At 43.3% G+C, this 16,161-nt stretch overlaps 1 protein-coding gene across 1 annotated transcript in view; it reads right to left on the reverse strand.

The window, feature by feature from the left end:
• KCNK2 (potassium two pore domain channel subfamily K member 2) overlaps positions 1-12,457 on the reverse strand; it is an 80,829-nt gene extending 68,372 nt beyond the window's left edge. Inside the window, exons 1-2 of the mRNA XM_015623465.2 lie at positions 12,012-12,457; positions 10,030-10,340 (exon numbers count right to left, since the gene is read on the reverse strand). Coding sequence (XP_015478951.1) covers positions 10,030-10,340; position 12,012 — 312 coding nt within the window. The 5' untranslated portion in view covers positions 12,013-12,457. The remainder of the gene's footprint in view (positions 1-10,029; positions 10,341-12,011) is intronic.
• Positions 12,458-16,161: the final 3,704 nt, after the last annotated feature.

The following is a 16,161-nucleotide window of genomic DNA, read 5'->3' on the forward strand; positions in this document are numbered from 1 at the left end:
CCTCCCTTCCTGCCTGCCTTCCTGCCTCCCTTCCTGCCTGCCTTCCTTCCTGCCTGCCTTCCTGCCTTCCTTCCTGCCTTCCTGCCTGCCTTCCTGCCTGCCTGCCTGCCTGCCTTCCTGCCTTCCTGCCTTCCTTCCTGCCTTCCTGCCTGCCTTCCTGCCTGCCTTCCTGCCTGCCTTCCTGCCTGCCTGCCTGCCTGCCTGCCTTCCTGCCTCCCTCCTTCTCTCCCTCCCATTACTTGAAACCTTTGGCTTATCCTAACTGACACAATAGTGACAGTAACTGTGCATTTTGAACCTAAAAGCAGAATCATGAAAGCTCTATAGTCTGTACAATCATTGTATGTTGCAGCCTTTTAACACTTTGTGCATGGGAACTTCCTGCCTTATAGAAATTATTTTCCAGTATTAAAGTTAACTGACCTCCTCAGTGGCGATTTTTCTAGTTTTTTATTCCATATACAAAATTAATTGGTTCAAAAATAAGTTTTGTTTCAACACTGCATAATTGGTCAGCATTACAACAGGGATGTGGACAGATTAAATTCTTAAATTATGCAGATTATTTCACTTGTTTTACCTTCCTCCAGAGTCTTTGTCTAGTACTTGTTTCATATGAGGTGACTAAAGACTGAGCAGAGGGTGAGTCACCCAGCACCCAGTCAAGGCCTCTATGCACAATGATTTTAAAAATAATAGTATATGATTACACTTATAGTAATATGTTTTTCTTCTTTAATTATCTTTATAATGGTGGAAAAAAATTCAGGCCCCCTTTTTTTTTTTTTTTGATAGTGAAGAGGATTGACATAAAATTTTGACATATTTAAAAATGTTTAGAGAATTCCCATTTTTTGAGTTAGGTGAATTCTTAGGCTGCCTCTGTACTGCATCTTAGGATAGGCGTGAAGTGTGTCTCAGATCAAGTCCTCACTTGCACTACACCCACACATCCCAACTACTTGGCTTTGCAACAACATTTGGGAACAAGCTTTAGTAGAGTATCAGAAAAAAGAGGCAGAGATGATTGAGCCCAGAGTGGATAAGCCAGGCATGACCAGAGTTCCAAAAGCACATAAGCATCACTTTCACACCACACATTTTTTGCTTGAAATCAGAACACTGAGAAAAGGAGCATGAGAACACAAATCACATTTTAATTCAATTCAGTTTTTCATTTCCTATATAATTTAGAAATACATTGTGCAGATTTGTGTTATTCCTGTTTTCATGCAGGCATCCCTTTGTAAAGGCCATGCTGAACTTTGCTTTGCAGAGTAAGGCATAGAATACTGTAACTTTTCTTCTGTCAAAACAAGAGAGAAAACAGTCTTTTGAACAGCACAGTCATTTTCTGAGAACAGAAGACTATTCTAGGTCAGGGATTTATTCCTCTGGTGCTCTGACTCTACAAGGAGTCAATGGCATTGACTGACTAAAGCCAGCCTTCTGGGCAGAGAGCTACATCCACTAAGGGGGTCTGCAGAGACACAGGAAAATAAGGAGAGCTTATAAAGTGTGAAGGCTGGCCTCTGGTAGTCAACTGTTGTCCCACACGGAAATCAGGCAGAAATAAGTGTGTGTCAAACCAGTCACTCCAATGCTCATCTCTTTGTTCCACACCAGGCTCTGAATACATGTTTTTGTACCATCTTCCAGTCACTTCACTTCTATGAAGTGATGTAACACAACAGTTCATTACTCTCAGCTCTTCTACTGAAAGATTAAAATAGAAGCACCTCAAATTATGCTTCTGATAAAATCCAGTGTGTTTGCTTTCGTTACCCAGCTTGTCAGGAGTTATCTTGTGCTTCCTGGCAGTCACTTGACAAGTGATGTCAAAAAGTCAGATGTGCCTCAAAGTTTCTGAAAACCATTTCTCAGCCTGGATTTCTTCCTTCACTGCTATAGTTCTGTTGCCATTTGACAAGGGCACTCTCCCTTTACAGTATAAAGATACACCTCATATGGCCCAGCTACTGCACAAGTCCTGTGTTTTTATTTCAGCTTTGGTTTACAAGGAATGGAAATCCTAGTTCTCAGTTCAAAGGCACACCAGGATGCTTTTAACACTTAGCAAACAACTCTCCAGCCTCAAAACACATGGTTTTTGGCCTTGATGTTGAAAGAGATTGCAATAATATTTGTATTATAATTCTGTGACTCCTTGTTTTTCTTTTTAGTTTGTACAACATATGAGTATGCTCTGCACTGGAGACTAGTACCCCACATGCTGAAGAGCTGAAGGATTCTTTTCACCGTCTTTCACAGCTACTTAATCTAAAAACATGCAAAAACACAATGAATAACATTTCTATTTCTAAATAAGCATTAAAAACTCCATGGGTTTCTATGTATATAAATTCTCTGTATGTACATACACATATATATGCGTGTATATACACATGCACGTTCAGGGAAGAAGGCTTTTCTTTGCTTCTTGAGATTACAGACTGGTAGAATTATGCAAACAGCTGTTCTGCAGAACTGACTTACTAATGAGTCATATCTGCCACCCTTTCTAAGACAAAAGCTGGCATTCAGATGCAATCAGCCTAAGCTAAGTTCTAGGTCCATAAAACTGTTCATCTGAAGGAAATGTAATCTTTACGGGTCTCAGCACCGGAAGCAACAGAAAAAGTTTGAGACCAATCTGCTTGAACAAAGAAGTGACAAAGGGCAGTTAGAATTTATTTGTTATTCTCTCCCAAAATAATGCTCATGAAGGATAAAAACCGCTTTAAAAAAATCCTTTCGGTTACACCACTATGTAGAAAATTACTATAGAAAAGGGAACTGTCCTGTCCCTGGAGGAAATGCTCCCAGGCAAGAGAAAGTCTGGCAAAAACAAAATCCCTCCTTCCAGGAGCTGAGTGCAGAACCAGAAGAGGGAGAACAGCAGGAGCCTAAGGAAGGAGTACACACAGTCCAAGGGCTTCTGCAACCCATTGAGACCCAACCACAGCAGGTGGGTGTCTGTGTGGAGCACAGGTCTGGGTAAGGGTGTGGTCAAACGTCTTTCAAAGAGGTCTTTCATTTAATAAATATTTCTCTGACCTGGGGATTCAGGTAGAATTGGAGGGAGAGGGGTTGTGGAAGGAGACAACTGCATTTGCACATTTATTCTTGACCAGAATGAAGCAGAAAGGAGACACAGACACAGCAAAGGAAAAAGAGACACAGGACATTACTGTACAAGTTAGAGCTGCCAGGACTTAGAGTTAAGAGTACATAAAGCCCAAGTGCTCTGATGGACAGACACCTTACTAAGAGCAGGCACATGCACAGGCCAACAACTCAAACTATAGCTCCTGTGCCTCATGTTTTAACTCCTTTGAAAGTCCTTAATTTCTTTTTTCATTGCTTTGAAAAAAACATTGACAGGCAGCTCTGCTACTGATATTTGCAATTTGTCATAAGCTTCATAACTGAAATGCAGATGGCACATTAAAAAAAAAGGATGCAATGGTATTTTGGATCCTCAGATAAATAAATAAAATATAGTGCAGCCTCAATTTCTTCTATGCTGATCTATCAATCTTTTCAAGGCTTTAAGTTTTACAAAGCATAGATGCTGCTTCCAGGATAGGACCCTGACATGGGATGGTTCCTGCTTTCTTTTACAGAGTCTGGATGGAATTTCAAAAGGAGAGACTAAAAATATTTAGGGTTAACTATTTAGGGTAAACTGGTATATTCAAACTACCTCAAAAATTTCCTGCTTAGAGGACCTGTAAAATACAGCTCACACGACTGAAAATGTCTGCAAATGTTGTGGTTCAAACAATTAATAAAATTTGCTTCAAGCTTCATAGGTTTAGTTAATAAATTTTAATCTTGTTTAAATAAATTTTGTATTCTTCTGAAAACAAGACCTTTGCATCCCTGTGTTTTCCTAGCTACAAAAATTATAGAGCATACTCAAATACCTTTTAATCCCTTGGAGAGAAAGGATTTACACTTCTTTATTTTAACAGTTTTCTACATAATCAGGGCTCAAGGAGCTTACCTGATCAAAATTAAATATATACCTGAAAAATTATTTTCAGGCAAAAATATTTTTTTGTGGCTACAAAAGCAAAGGCTGCACAAGGCTGCAAATTGTAAAGAAGCCTCTAAAGGAGACAGAATCAGTTACCGGTAGAGGTGCGGCTTAATGTAGTTACCTACCTTCAACTATAAAAAAGAAGCCACAGCAAATACATACTTTAAAGTTATATATTTTTACAAGAAATTAATCACATAAGAAACCACGATGACTTTCTGGTGATGCCAGTTTGAAGAACGAAACACTGCTCCCATGTCATTCATAATTATGTCAGGCTTCCCTCAAGAGAGAGATAAAGAGGGAAAAAAAAGCATTTGTCCTCAAGGGAGATTAAAAAAAAATCCCTATTTCGGTCTCATTCATAATCTAAGAGATGAATGGAAAGAAAAGGGGCAATGCAGCTGACACAAATGTGAGATGAAAACAGGAATGGCACACCACTCTGGACCCCTGCACGGAGAGCTGTTCTCCCCACGTTAGACACAAGCCCACACAGAACCCAAGGAGATCGACTTGTGGGATCCACATTAATTCAGCTAATCCTGGTGGGCCATTAATTCTTTTGGTCTGTTTGTTTATTTTAAATGCAAGCACATTTTTGTGGGCATTCAGTTTTCAGAAGAAGCCACATACCCTGAAAGGGGCTGGATTTAAAACTCTACAAAAGTATTACTGCTGAGACAGCTTGGTGCAACACCCTGAAAACTTGTTCAGATTTGAAAATGAAGGATTTATAAGACAAGAATTGCTACACACAGCACTTGGAACACATCAAAAGATTGTGCTTTTTAGTGTAAGAGTATTTTTTTCCACTTGTTAGGGTTTCAGAATAAATATATTTGAAGGAACTTTCTGGTAAAGGAACAAGACATTAACTATTATTAACTTATGTTCCATTGTACCTTTACTTGAAAACACTTTAGTAATTTTCAGAATTAATTCACTAAAATAACTATAATAATTCACAACAGATTTCTGGGACTGTCTAGTTATTTAAAATAAGCAATTTTTTCTTATTTCCCTTTTTTGTATGCAAAAATAATACATTAAACAACTTTCTTGGATATTAAAAGGAATTTTTTTTCCATTTTGGTTTAAAAAGGTCAACATGAACAAATAACTGCTGAGAAATATATAATTAGGTGGTATTTACATAAAAAGTTGCTATCTTTTTTTTTTCTTTTTTTTTTTTTGTCTAATCAGCTTTTTCTTTGGCAGGGGGACAAACAGTTGCTTCTAATTGCCAAGACATCCCACAGCACAAAATATTCAAAATACTGGCCACATCCCTATGTCCCAGGAATAACATGTGTTCTGGGCAAGGAGAAAGCAAATTCACTGTTTTTTCATGCACCTTATTTCCTCCACAGGATCTTCAGGATCTTCTAGAGGGAATGAGGTGTATGAAACGACAGTAAATTTTATGACATTGCTGAGATATCAAATTCAGTCAGGCTCACCCGTTCCCAGAGACAACCCCAGGAGACGTCATGGAGACAAAAGTATCCTGTGGCTGCACAGCACTGCATGAGGACACGAGTGCCACCTCAACATCAGCAGTGTAACCCAAGGTCTCTTTATATTTGCTACCACACACAGGTGCATAAATATAGCAGGAAATTTTTCCAAGTTCTTGGCTATACATTTTGTGCATCTGAGTTTGGAAGATGTCTCCAACATTTTAAATGCTTAGCGGCAAGCTTGCTATAGGAAACAGTCAACAAACTAAAAGAAAGTTCGAATTAGATTGAAATAATTAGATACAAGAGCTCCAGTTAGAGAATTATTTCATTCTTTAATGCTCATTTTTATTTGTGTGCATAGTTGGATTACTCCCAGGTTTCTATCAGCTTCTACCGACAAAAAGCTCAGTGGAGAGGGAAAAATTGTTGGACACAAGACATAAAAAATCTTTAGTATAAATGAAGATCAGGTTTATATACTTTGTCACACATTCATTAAATCCACACAGTCTGAACTACATTTACTCTTTTATTCTATCACCTGACAATTACTTTGCATTGCATGGCAGAGCCAAGTTGAGAGCAGGAACAGACAGAGAAACAAAAACACCATTCATGATGAATTGTAGAGCGTTCTTCTCCAAAAGAAGAAATTGTAGGAAAGAACCTGGCCACTATGCAGCTTTATAATGTATTAGATATCACAAATAACTTTTACCAAACCAATGCTTTCTCATCTGTTAATAAATGAGATCCTTGCAAGACCTTCCAACTGAAACTTCTTAAAAGTGAAGTTTAACATCAGACCTTGCACAGCTTGCTGCTCTGTTGTGTTCTCATTACTCACCCAGGTCGTGTTTGAACTTTCACAAGCCTCCCTCCTGGGGTACTTCTTTAGTTGTACATTTAGATATACCACCACTGAGTGCTGTGCACTGCCCACCTCAGCACCACTGGGAACAGTGAGCTACTTAATGCTGTTAATGCTGGCTTTGGGCTACAGCAAAAGGAGTTGAAATTGCCTGGAGAAACTGGTCTTTTGGGTGTACAGATACGCTCTGCATGACTTCTGCACATTTTTAATATGGTACTAAATGGAAGTGCTCACAAAATATCAATGGAATTAGGTACCTGAATATACCTCTCAGGGTCATGCATTGCTGTGGTTTATTGCAGGTATACTCTGCAACAGTGAGGCAACAAGTAACTGAAGTGCTTTAGACTGAAGGATTTGCAACACTGGACCATGGAAGTCAGAGACAGAAGAGGCCATGAAGACCACATTTTTTTGGGTTTTTTTGTCAGCGCAGAAACAACACTGCTGGACTGGGCTGCAAAGGTACGAGGAAAACATAAGTCCTTTTTCTGAGGCATCTGAATTTACCTCACTGCCATCCTCAAAGCACTCTATTCCATTACCTTTGCACATTTTCTAGGCTGCATAGCAGCTCTCTGTTGCCCTATATATTACATCTATATAAAATATATGGTGTCTATAAAAGTATAATTCTCACCTAATACACCCAGAGGAGACACACAATCAGTGTGACAATAATACTAGGTTTCAGGAATTCAAAACCCAGGGAATAAACCTGTGCCTGCTGAAGAGCTGGCAACAGTATTTATTGTTGTACCAGAAGAAGTTCTGGGGATTGGTGAAATAAAATAAGGATAGAGAAGTCAGGAAGGGAAAAATCCCTATCCTGTGTGTATTTATAGAAACACACAACACTGTTTTAAACAGCTTTGTGAAAAAAGGAAGATTTTAGACAAGGTGCTGGAAACTCCATAGCTCCTGGGTGCTGGAAACTGGACTGTCATTCCACTTGTACTTTTATTTTAGATGAATCTGTGCTCTCCAACCAGGCTCTCTGCTGTGCTTACCTGAATAAGCTACTACATATTGTACTGCCTGTGGACAGTCTCGGGGTAGTCAAGCCTGCTTCAGAATAAGGATTAAATTACAGAGCAGAAGTTTGTGAAGATTGAAAAAGCCTGGTATGACAAGCACCTTGAACAATGACTAGCATGAAAGAGCCAAACCAGTATCTGGATTCCCAGAACATGAAGTTCAAAAAGAAAAGTTGCAATGAATTTCATTATAGTTTGACTCAAGGTAAATACTTCATTAAAGAAGACATTACGTTCTGTAAGCTCTGTAATTTTCTTCACACAAACTAATCATTCCAGTGCCCTTCTACTCTAATGCATATTAATATTCAGTTTTATAGCTTTCAGTGAATTCTGAAATAACATTTACTTTTTCCTTGCATGCACTATTTATTTTTATTCATACAGACATTCAACAAAAACTAAAGAAACACTGCTTTATATTGTAATAGCAGCCAGACATAGTCCCAGGGACACAAAATGTATTTCACTAATTTAGTTTTTGTGACAAAGTGGCAGCTAGGGAAGAAATATGACCCCATGTGTGAGATTACAGCCTAGACCTGGAAAAATTAATTTGAGATTCTCTTTTACCATTCCTTTCCCATTTTACTTTGGGCAAGCAGAATTTCCCAATCCTTAAACAACTTGATGTCATTCACTAACACTTACTCTGCATGAAGCAAAGCACCCAAACAGGCTCCCTGTGCCCCAGCTCTGCTCCTATGAAAGGAGTGTAACAGCACACGCCTACCCTCCACATTGTGGTGTTCTTTACAGAGGAGCAGAAGGGAACAAGGGCAAATTAAGTTTTCCATTTACCCCAACAGCACGCAGAGCGAACTCTTCCCACAATTGTCTCTCATCCACGTGCTGTGGGATGCTGTGTCACCTCCCCATGCTTCGCATGCCTGTGTTTTTCTGGTTGTGGCAAGGTCATTAGTGGAGATGGAAGCTAATGCTGATATGGTTATCTGTGCTCTGATGGTTGTAATGAAACTCGTTTATTTTACACAGAACATCAAATGGGCGTTGAATGCTGATGAAGTGGTTTTTTATTATCAATCTGTGCTTCTGGGCAGGGAATCATAAATGCTAAAATATCTAAGTACTCCAGAGCAAACTTCAACAGTTTTTTGCCTTAAGGTCCATCTCACAGATGATGTAAGATAATATTGCTTCAAAATTTCTTTTTTTATCTCCACAAGTACAGTATCTGACCTAAAAATTTCATAGGAGGATATTTATAGTAGCTACAAGAGTTATTTTTCATCAGAATGTGCTTGTATATTTCTCTGAAAGATTATCTCACATTCTGCTGGTCAAACCACTGGAACACAGTTATTGCACATCTAAATCGCTATCGGCAACATCTCCTCAGGCATGCCTGGTTGGACTCGTGGAGAGAGGAGCTGTCTAACAGGCATTTAAAGAGAAGCAGTTTTGGAACAAATTTTAGCAACAAGGCAGGGGAGAAAACACAAAATCAAAGATATTTTCCCAGCTTACCTTTAAAATTCAGTAGTGTACCATAAAAATAAGTCAGCACATCAGAACTCTATATTTAAAACTGAAAAGAAAGCTCCTATGTCCATGCTGATGCTCAAGGCTGATTGGACTAGAGCGGTAAAATCAACTTCTAAACTCCCAGACATATCTGCTGACAAAAAACATTTCCAGAAACCTTTTCTGCCCATGCATCTGGCATGATCCAGAATTCCTGTTTGCTATAGTCTGGGTGCCCAACACCCTCTCCTGCTCTCCCTGTCCCATCTTGGACTCTGTAGACCTGGATAGCCCCATGGCCACCATTAAGGAAGGAGTCAATCCTTGTCAACTCATGACTGTTCACTCCAGTCTCCCATTTCATTGTCCCATGCACAGAAATTATGTAATTTGGCAGCCCTCTGCTATTCCCTCCAGTGCCACTGGATATTCATAAGAACATGGGATTTAAGTTGGAAGGGGATTGATTTATAAGGCTCCAGATCTAGTTCTGTGCTACTGCAAATAAATATCTCCCATGGTTCTGAGGCAGGTGACCTGCAAGGATAAAGTCATGTTAGTAGGAACACACCAATGTACATCATTTGTGGATGTGCTTTTAAGAAGAGAAAATTGAGATTTAAGATCAAAGTAGGAAGTCCATGGTACTTTCCTGTACTTAAAACAAAATCAATATAAAGAAACATACAGCTGGAAGGAACGCTAGCTTGATAAAATCACAGTAAATTAGGAGTCCTTTAAGGCAATGGATGGTGTAGCTTCTTCCTCAGAATTAGGCACTTCAAATATTGACAGAACTTGTAAAGCACAATCAATATACCAATTCCTTTGTGAACTATTAATTATATATAGTGCTGATGAATAATCATTTAATTAGCATAATGGGAGGCTTCAGTGAAAAGGCCCTCTACCAAACATACTGGACCTAAAAATAGCAATAGTTTTTCAATGATGAGGCTTTGCATGAAAATGCAAATGCTCAACTTCTGGTCTTAACACTTGTTACATCACTCGGCCAATACAGAGCTTTGCTTATAAAGGTTTTGCCCCTTATCACTGCAGTACTGCCATATATAATTTGTTCCTCTAAGGCAAGGTGATGAGGGGTTTGGTATGGATTACCTGAATCAGTTCATCAAGCTCTGTTGCATTCACACAGGAATGCTGAGATACAAACGTCTGCTTCTGAATCACAATGGTGGTTCTCTGGGAGGTCTCATGAGGCTGCTCCAGGGCTTTAAATACTGTTGCTCCAATTATTAAATACACGACTACCACCAGAAAAATTGTTGAGACTGTCTTCCATTTCATAACATTAATGGCCGAATCGCTTTCCTCCCGTGAAGCGAGCACGGTAGGCTTGGTGGAAAATGATAATCTTGGTTTGGAGTTCTGAGTGGCCGATTTGGGATCCAGCAAGTCAGGTGCCGCCACTGGCAAAAATACAAAAAGAAAGTTAATGTTTACAGTGCCACTCAGATTTCGCTAAATAAACTTCTTGCCAAGAGATTAATCAAATTCTGTTGCTTCTAAGTGGAATCCTTAAACTGCTGAATCTTTCTCTTAATCCCATTACACCTTACAACATATCTGTTGCTCTGAGCAGCAGTGTCCACCTTACATGCATATGCACATTTGCCACATTTTCTATGTCTGTTCCCATATGATACTGAATCATTTCCAAAAGTAGATTTCCCCTACACCCTTGCATTTCACTTAATTACTCCAAGGTAGTATTTTGCTACAGAGATTCTTTACGTCCGCTCTTCTCTCAAGCACTGCTAAGCATCTTTTCCAGCTGTGTTCTACCTCAGTGTTACAGAAGTATCAGGAAAATACAAAACCTCATCTCTCTCACCTATTTTGCCCTATGCTCCAACAAATGCTCTCGGAGTACAGTTATGTGATCATTTCTAAACTCCCCAGACACAACCATAAAAATAAGACATTGCTCATCATACCAGTCTTAACGGGCTAATTGTTTATTGATCACACCTCTCAGAAAGCAGTGGTACAACACATGTGTGCTTACTGGAAGAGTCGTGAATTTAGAGCCGGTATTTCTATTTACAGCTACGGAAACCCATCGGGTTAGGAAAAGAGTGGCCGAGTGTGTCAATCAAGTACTTGGATAACTCGTGTGACTACCAGTAACTATATGGGCACTAAAAAAATCCTCCACATCAAGCACACGTAGAGGTCTCCTGCGGGAAGATGGTCACAGCAGTGACCACACAAGCTATATTTAAATTGTTTTGAATAACCAGTACGTTTTAAACGGCCAAAACAGCTTTTCCAGCCACTGGTGGGAAAAGATCAGGTCTAAATCTAGAGGAAACTCTCCCACAGGACGGCGGAGATGGGATGCGTCCCTGCAGGGAAGGCGATGGTGCTTGGCAGAGTCACCGCCTGGGAACCCTCCGGGCTCCGGCACACACCGCGGCTCCGGGAGAAGGGGTCGGGGGGAGAGTGGCAGCCCCAGCCCGGGCCGCCCCGGGACACCCCTCACAGCCCGCGGGGTGGGCGCCGGGCACTCCACGCGCGCCGCGGTCACGCCTCCCACAGCTCCAGCCCCCGCCCCACGAGCACCCGGGGGTCGGGCACAGGCCCCCCGTCCCGCGCCTTGGCGAGGAGAGCCCCTTTCCCGCCTCCGCCTTCTCTCCCGTGGCAGCCCCCGAGCGCCTCCGAGCCCCCGGGGCCGGTGCCGGGGAGCGCTCTCAGCGCGGCCGGAGCCGCCGAGCCCGCCCGGAGCAGCGCCGACCCGCCGCGGCCGCCGGCGGCGAACAAAGGAGCGGGCACCGGGCACCGCCGCTGGCCCCGCGGCCCCCTCCCCGCGGCCGGTGCAATGCGCCGGGGGACGCGGGCCGCCCCCGCGGGGGGGGCGCCCCCGCCGCGGGGAGCGGCGCGGGGGCGAGGCGGCCGGCGGCGGAGCCGGGGCGCGGCGCGAGCGGGGCCGGGAAGGGAGGGGAAAGGAGCCAGGCAAGGTACAAAGGAGCTCCGGCCGCCGCGGGGAGCATCCCGGGGTCCGGTGCGGGGGAAGCAAGGGCTCATGCAGCATCCGCAGGGCTGGGAGCGGGGAGACACGCCATTGTGCTCGTACTCACTTCTTATTTACCGACCCGGTGCCCTCTCCTCGCTCCACGGGCAGGCATTTTTTCTATGCTTGGGTAGATACAGTTAGAGCAAATTTAAAAAAAAGATAAATAAAATTAAAAAAAAAAAAAAAAAAGGAAAAGGAAAGAAAGGCAGGAGCAGACCGAGATGAAGAGGCTGATGGATGGGTCTGGAGGAGAGGGAGCGGCAGGGGCGGGCGGGCTGGCAACGCGGATCCCGCCGGCTCCCCCCGGCCCCGCGGCGTGCGAGGTGCCTCACGTCGCGCATCGCGCATCGCACATCGCGGCGCTCCCGTGTGTGTGAGTGCGTGCGAGCGTGTCCGTGTGTGAGAGAGTGTGTGTGCGTGTGCGTGTCCGTGCGCGCTCCGGTGCGCGGGGCGTGCGGAGCAGCCCGAAGCCGGCGGTGCCTTTTGTGGGGCGGCGAGCAGCCGCACCGCTGCTTGCCCCCCCCGCCCCTCCGCGCCCCCTTCCGCGCCCCCTGCCGGCGGGGGGACAGCCGCTCCGCGCCGCTCCCGGCCCGCCCGGGCTGCGCGCCCCTCCGCGCAGCCTGCGCGGCCGCCAGATGCTGCAGGGGCGCCGGGGGAAGATGGAAGGGGAGCCGGGAGGAGGATGAGCGGTACCTGCGGAGAGCAAGGTCTCGCCTGGAAATAAGCGAGGAGAGAGGAGGGAGAGAGGGCGGAGGAGAAGGCACCGGTCAACCCCGCCGGCGAGGCTGGACCTGCTGGCGGTCCCCGCTCCAGCTTCACGCCCGGTTCGCCTCGCCAGAGACTCCTCGTGAACTTTTGAACTGTCGGAAATGTCACCGAATCAGTAGGAGAGGGGGGACGAGCGGGGACACCTCGACCCTCGCCGGAGAACTGCGCGGGGCTGAAAGGCCAGCCGGTTCCGTCCTTCTCGGCTCGGCCTGATTTTAACCCCGTGCTTGGCAGCCCTGGTGCGTTGCTGCAAGGAGTTAACTAGGTGGGATCTAGGAGTCAGGGATGGTAGCTGCTCTCCTATCGCACGCACCGCCTGCGCACCGCCTTCTTCCATTTCAGCCTGATAGATACATCAGAAATGCTGCTTCAACTGTGCTTTCTGCCACTAAAAAGCCTGAAATTATCCTTGCTATCTTTGCCGTGGGCTAACTCCCCTATTTCCCAGTCATCTGTCACCTGTGACACCACCCGTGGGTCAGTTGTTCACACTGAGGTGAAGAGTGTGAAGACAAATCCTAGAAGAGGATTTACCAAGAGAAACCAAAAACTGCTCCCACAACCACTCTCTAAAAAGTCTAAAAAATTATTCACCGTAACAAATGGGTATAAGTCTCAAGCATTTAAAGCCAGAGGCTGTATCTGTAAAATGGCCAAAGACAGTCATACATTGGCTGTTTAATGGGCTATAATCCCGCTTAAATCAGCAGCACCATCAGCAAACACTTTAGAAGTCACTTATTTTAACGCATCTCCATATCAATGTGACACAGTACAAATGAGCGTAATATTGAGTTCCTTAGGACTCCAATTTCAGCAACATCAATCACACCACTCTCACCCAGTGTGTCCACAAGTCTCCACAAGATGCAGCACAGGGCAGGAAGCTGCCTCTGCTATTTCAGAGCGAGCTGTAGCTCATTGCTGCCCATCCCTGGGAACCAGCAGAGCACTTGCTGAGTAGTGAGAGCAGCTGGGCCCAGTCCAACAACCCCTTGCAAGCAGATCTTTGGTCACGGGGTTGGTTTCATCAACACAGTCCCAACACACAAGAAAAATGTCTATTTCGAGCTACTGATACTCCCTCACTCAAGGAATTCTCAAAAATGAAAGATTCTCACACCTGAATATTTTTAATATAAAATACCCCTTCCAAAAACATTATCTTTTATCCTTTTTCTCTGGCAGAATTCTTGATCATTAGCCTATGTAAACACAGGCTGTTCCTATCTCATGGAAAAGAATAATTTTGCAGGGTTTCTTTGAACATCCTATGGGAAAACAGGCGTGAACATTTTCCTCCGTGCTGACCTGTGTCTCCATAAAATACTGTGGAAAATAGTACTACATGCCTTTCTTTAGCAATCAAAATATTTGGAATGATATTTTGTTTTTCCTTGAGTGAAGGAATTATTATTAAAAGCTTAAAAAGGGTCATATTTATTGCCTATGAACTGAAATCTATGGGAAGCCTTCCAATAGCTTCAGTAGGGTTTGGAGCAGGCCTTAAATTTAGGGATTCCACCCAATGGGAAGGAATCATTTTGAGATCCACTCCGGGAATGACTGCATTGGTGCCTTAATCTTAAGACCTGAAGAGGTATCTCTGGGAAAGCACTTATTTCCATTAATTACCTAGTAAATATCTCCAATGTCTACTTTCAGTTGGCTGATATTTCCTACCTATTGTGATCCCAGATGCAATCCTCAGCTGGATCCTCATCTTACCACTTACTTCAAGTGGGCTTGAGCCGTGCATTCTCATTTCTAGCAGAGATATAAACACTCCATATACAACGGTGGTCTTCAAATTCAGCAAGAAAACCCGTAATCCTTTTTGTAGTCTATAATAAAAACTATTGAGTACCTATTTTCTGGAGGCCTTTTACAACACCAGCCTTTACTCTGTGGAGTCGTGCCCACCAATTTTTTATTTTTTTTTTTTTTTGCAATGTACACCACACATTGTTTGAATATTGTGTGTGACCATTTTGCCCTCAAATTTAAAACTGACATTTGACCAGCTTGACGCATCTGGCCTGAGCTTTGCTAAACAAATACACTTAAATGCACCCCTGACAAAACTTCCCACTAACCAACACAGACAAAATTAAGTAATAAAAAGGGCAAAACCATAGAGCTCCAGGCCTGCAAGCAAATGGATTTGCTGCTGAGCCAGGGAGATTTATCTGAACAAACTGGAAGAAAAGATTCTAAGATTAAGTATAAGCAGGTTTGTGTATTTCACACTAACTTGAGAAAAACTCACAAAGTACAGGACTGTCATATGCTGTCTAAAAATGTAATGGCATGAGTTTGGGATGACCACAGTACTCACAGAAGGTGGCTGCTGGAAGCTGCTCAACTCTTTGAAATGTTAAAAGTAGGCTCAGCCAAGAGAGACAGGCATGCAGCATGCAGAGGAAGTCAAAGTTGCATGGTAAACATAGCAATCTCATACTCATGGAAATAACAGCTGCAGATGACCTAAACGTAGCTTTGATAGGACAGGAGGTCACTTGCAAGGAAATAGTTATTCCAGAGAAGTATTACGCTATATAGACCAATTTAAAAGTCTCAAGTAAAAAGTATTCTTACCTGTCACTAGCACTTTCTTTTCCTATTTCAGGATCCATCCCCTCTCTGGGAGGTCATGAAGAGCACCTGCTTTGTGCCCAGAGCAAGAGGCTTCTGCTAAGCCCCCACCTCTGTGAGCAGTAAATGCTCTTCTCCTTTAACCAGCTGTGTAATGGGAGCCACCACAGATTCCAGCCTTCTTCAATCTTATTTAGTTACTGAGAATTTCTGCATTCCCAAGGGACTGTTATGACAAGGGTTCCAGTGAGGGTGTTTGCCTCGCTGACTTCAACAGCAGCTTCTAATGTGGGCACCTGTCTAATTTGCCACAGGGGACCTGTGCTTTTGATCAAACAGTGCATTGCTATAAGCTTTGGGACCTGCTGAGCACAGCATCCTCTCTTCCTCATCACATGGTAGCAGGAAACCTCTGCCTCTCTTCAGAACTTGGCCAAACTGTACACCCAGTGAAAGTCAAGGAGAAACCTCTGCTACTGCTAAGTTTTATTACCAGAAAGCTTTGCAGAAATACTACTGAACTTTCATAGTAAGTTAATTTTAAGGTTCATTTTACTTATTCAGCAGGACTTACAAATTACTTGTCTCGACTTCTTTGGAGACATTAAAAAATCTCTGTCAGTTCTTTATGGATAATTATGACATTAAGGCCATGCCATGTCACTGTATTTCACCATTAAACCATTAGTTGTATCCTGCTATGAGAATTTAAACTAAATGAGGGACTAATGGCACACAGCCTGCTTCTCTTTGGAGGAAATGAGAGGGCAGACCATGTTCTTCAAAGGCAGCAAGGATGCCAGGCTGGTGTGAGTGACCATGTTGAAAACACCCTCCCAGCACTGGGGAGA

Source organism: Parus major, chromosome 3 (assembly GCF_001522545.3).
Source record: "Parus major isolate Abel chromosome 3, Parus_major1.1, whole genome shotgun sequence".
Lineage (NCBI taxonomy): Eukaryota > Metazoa > Chordata > Aves > Passeriformes > Paridae > Parus > Parus major.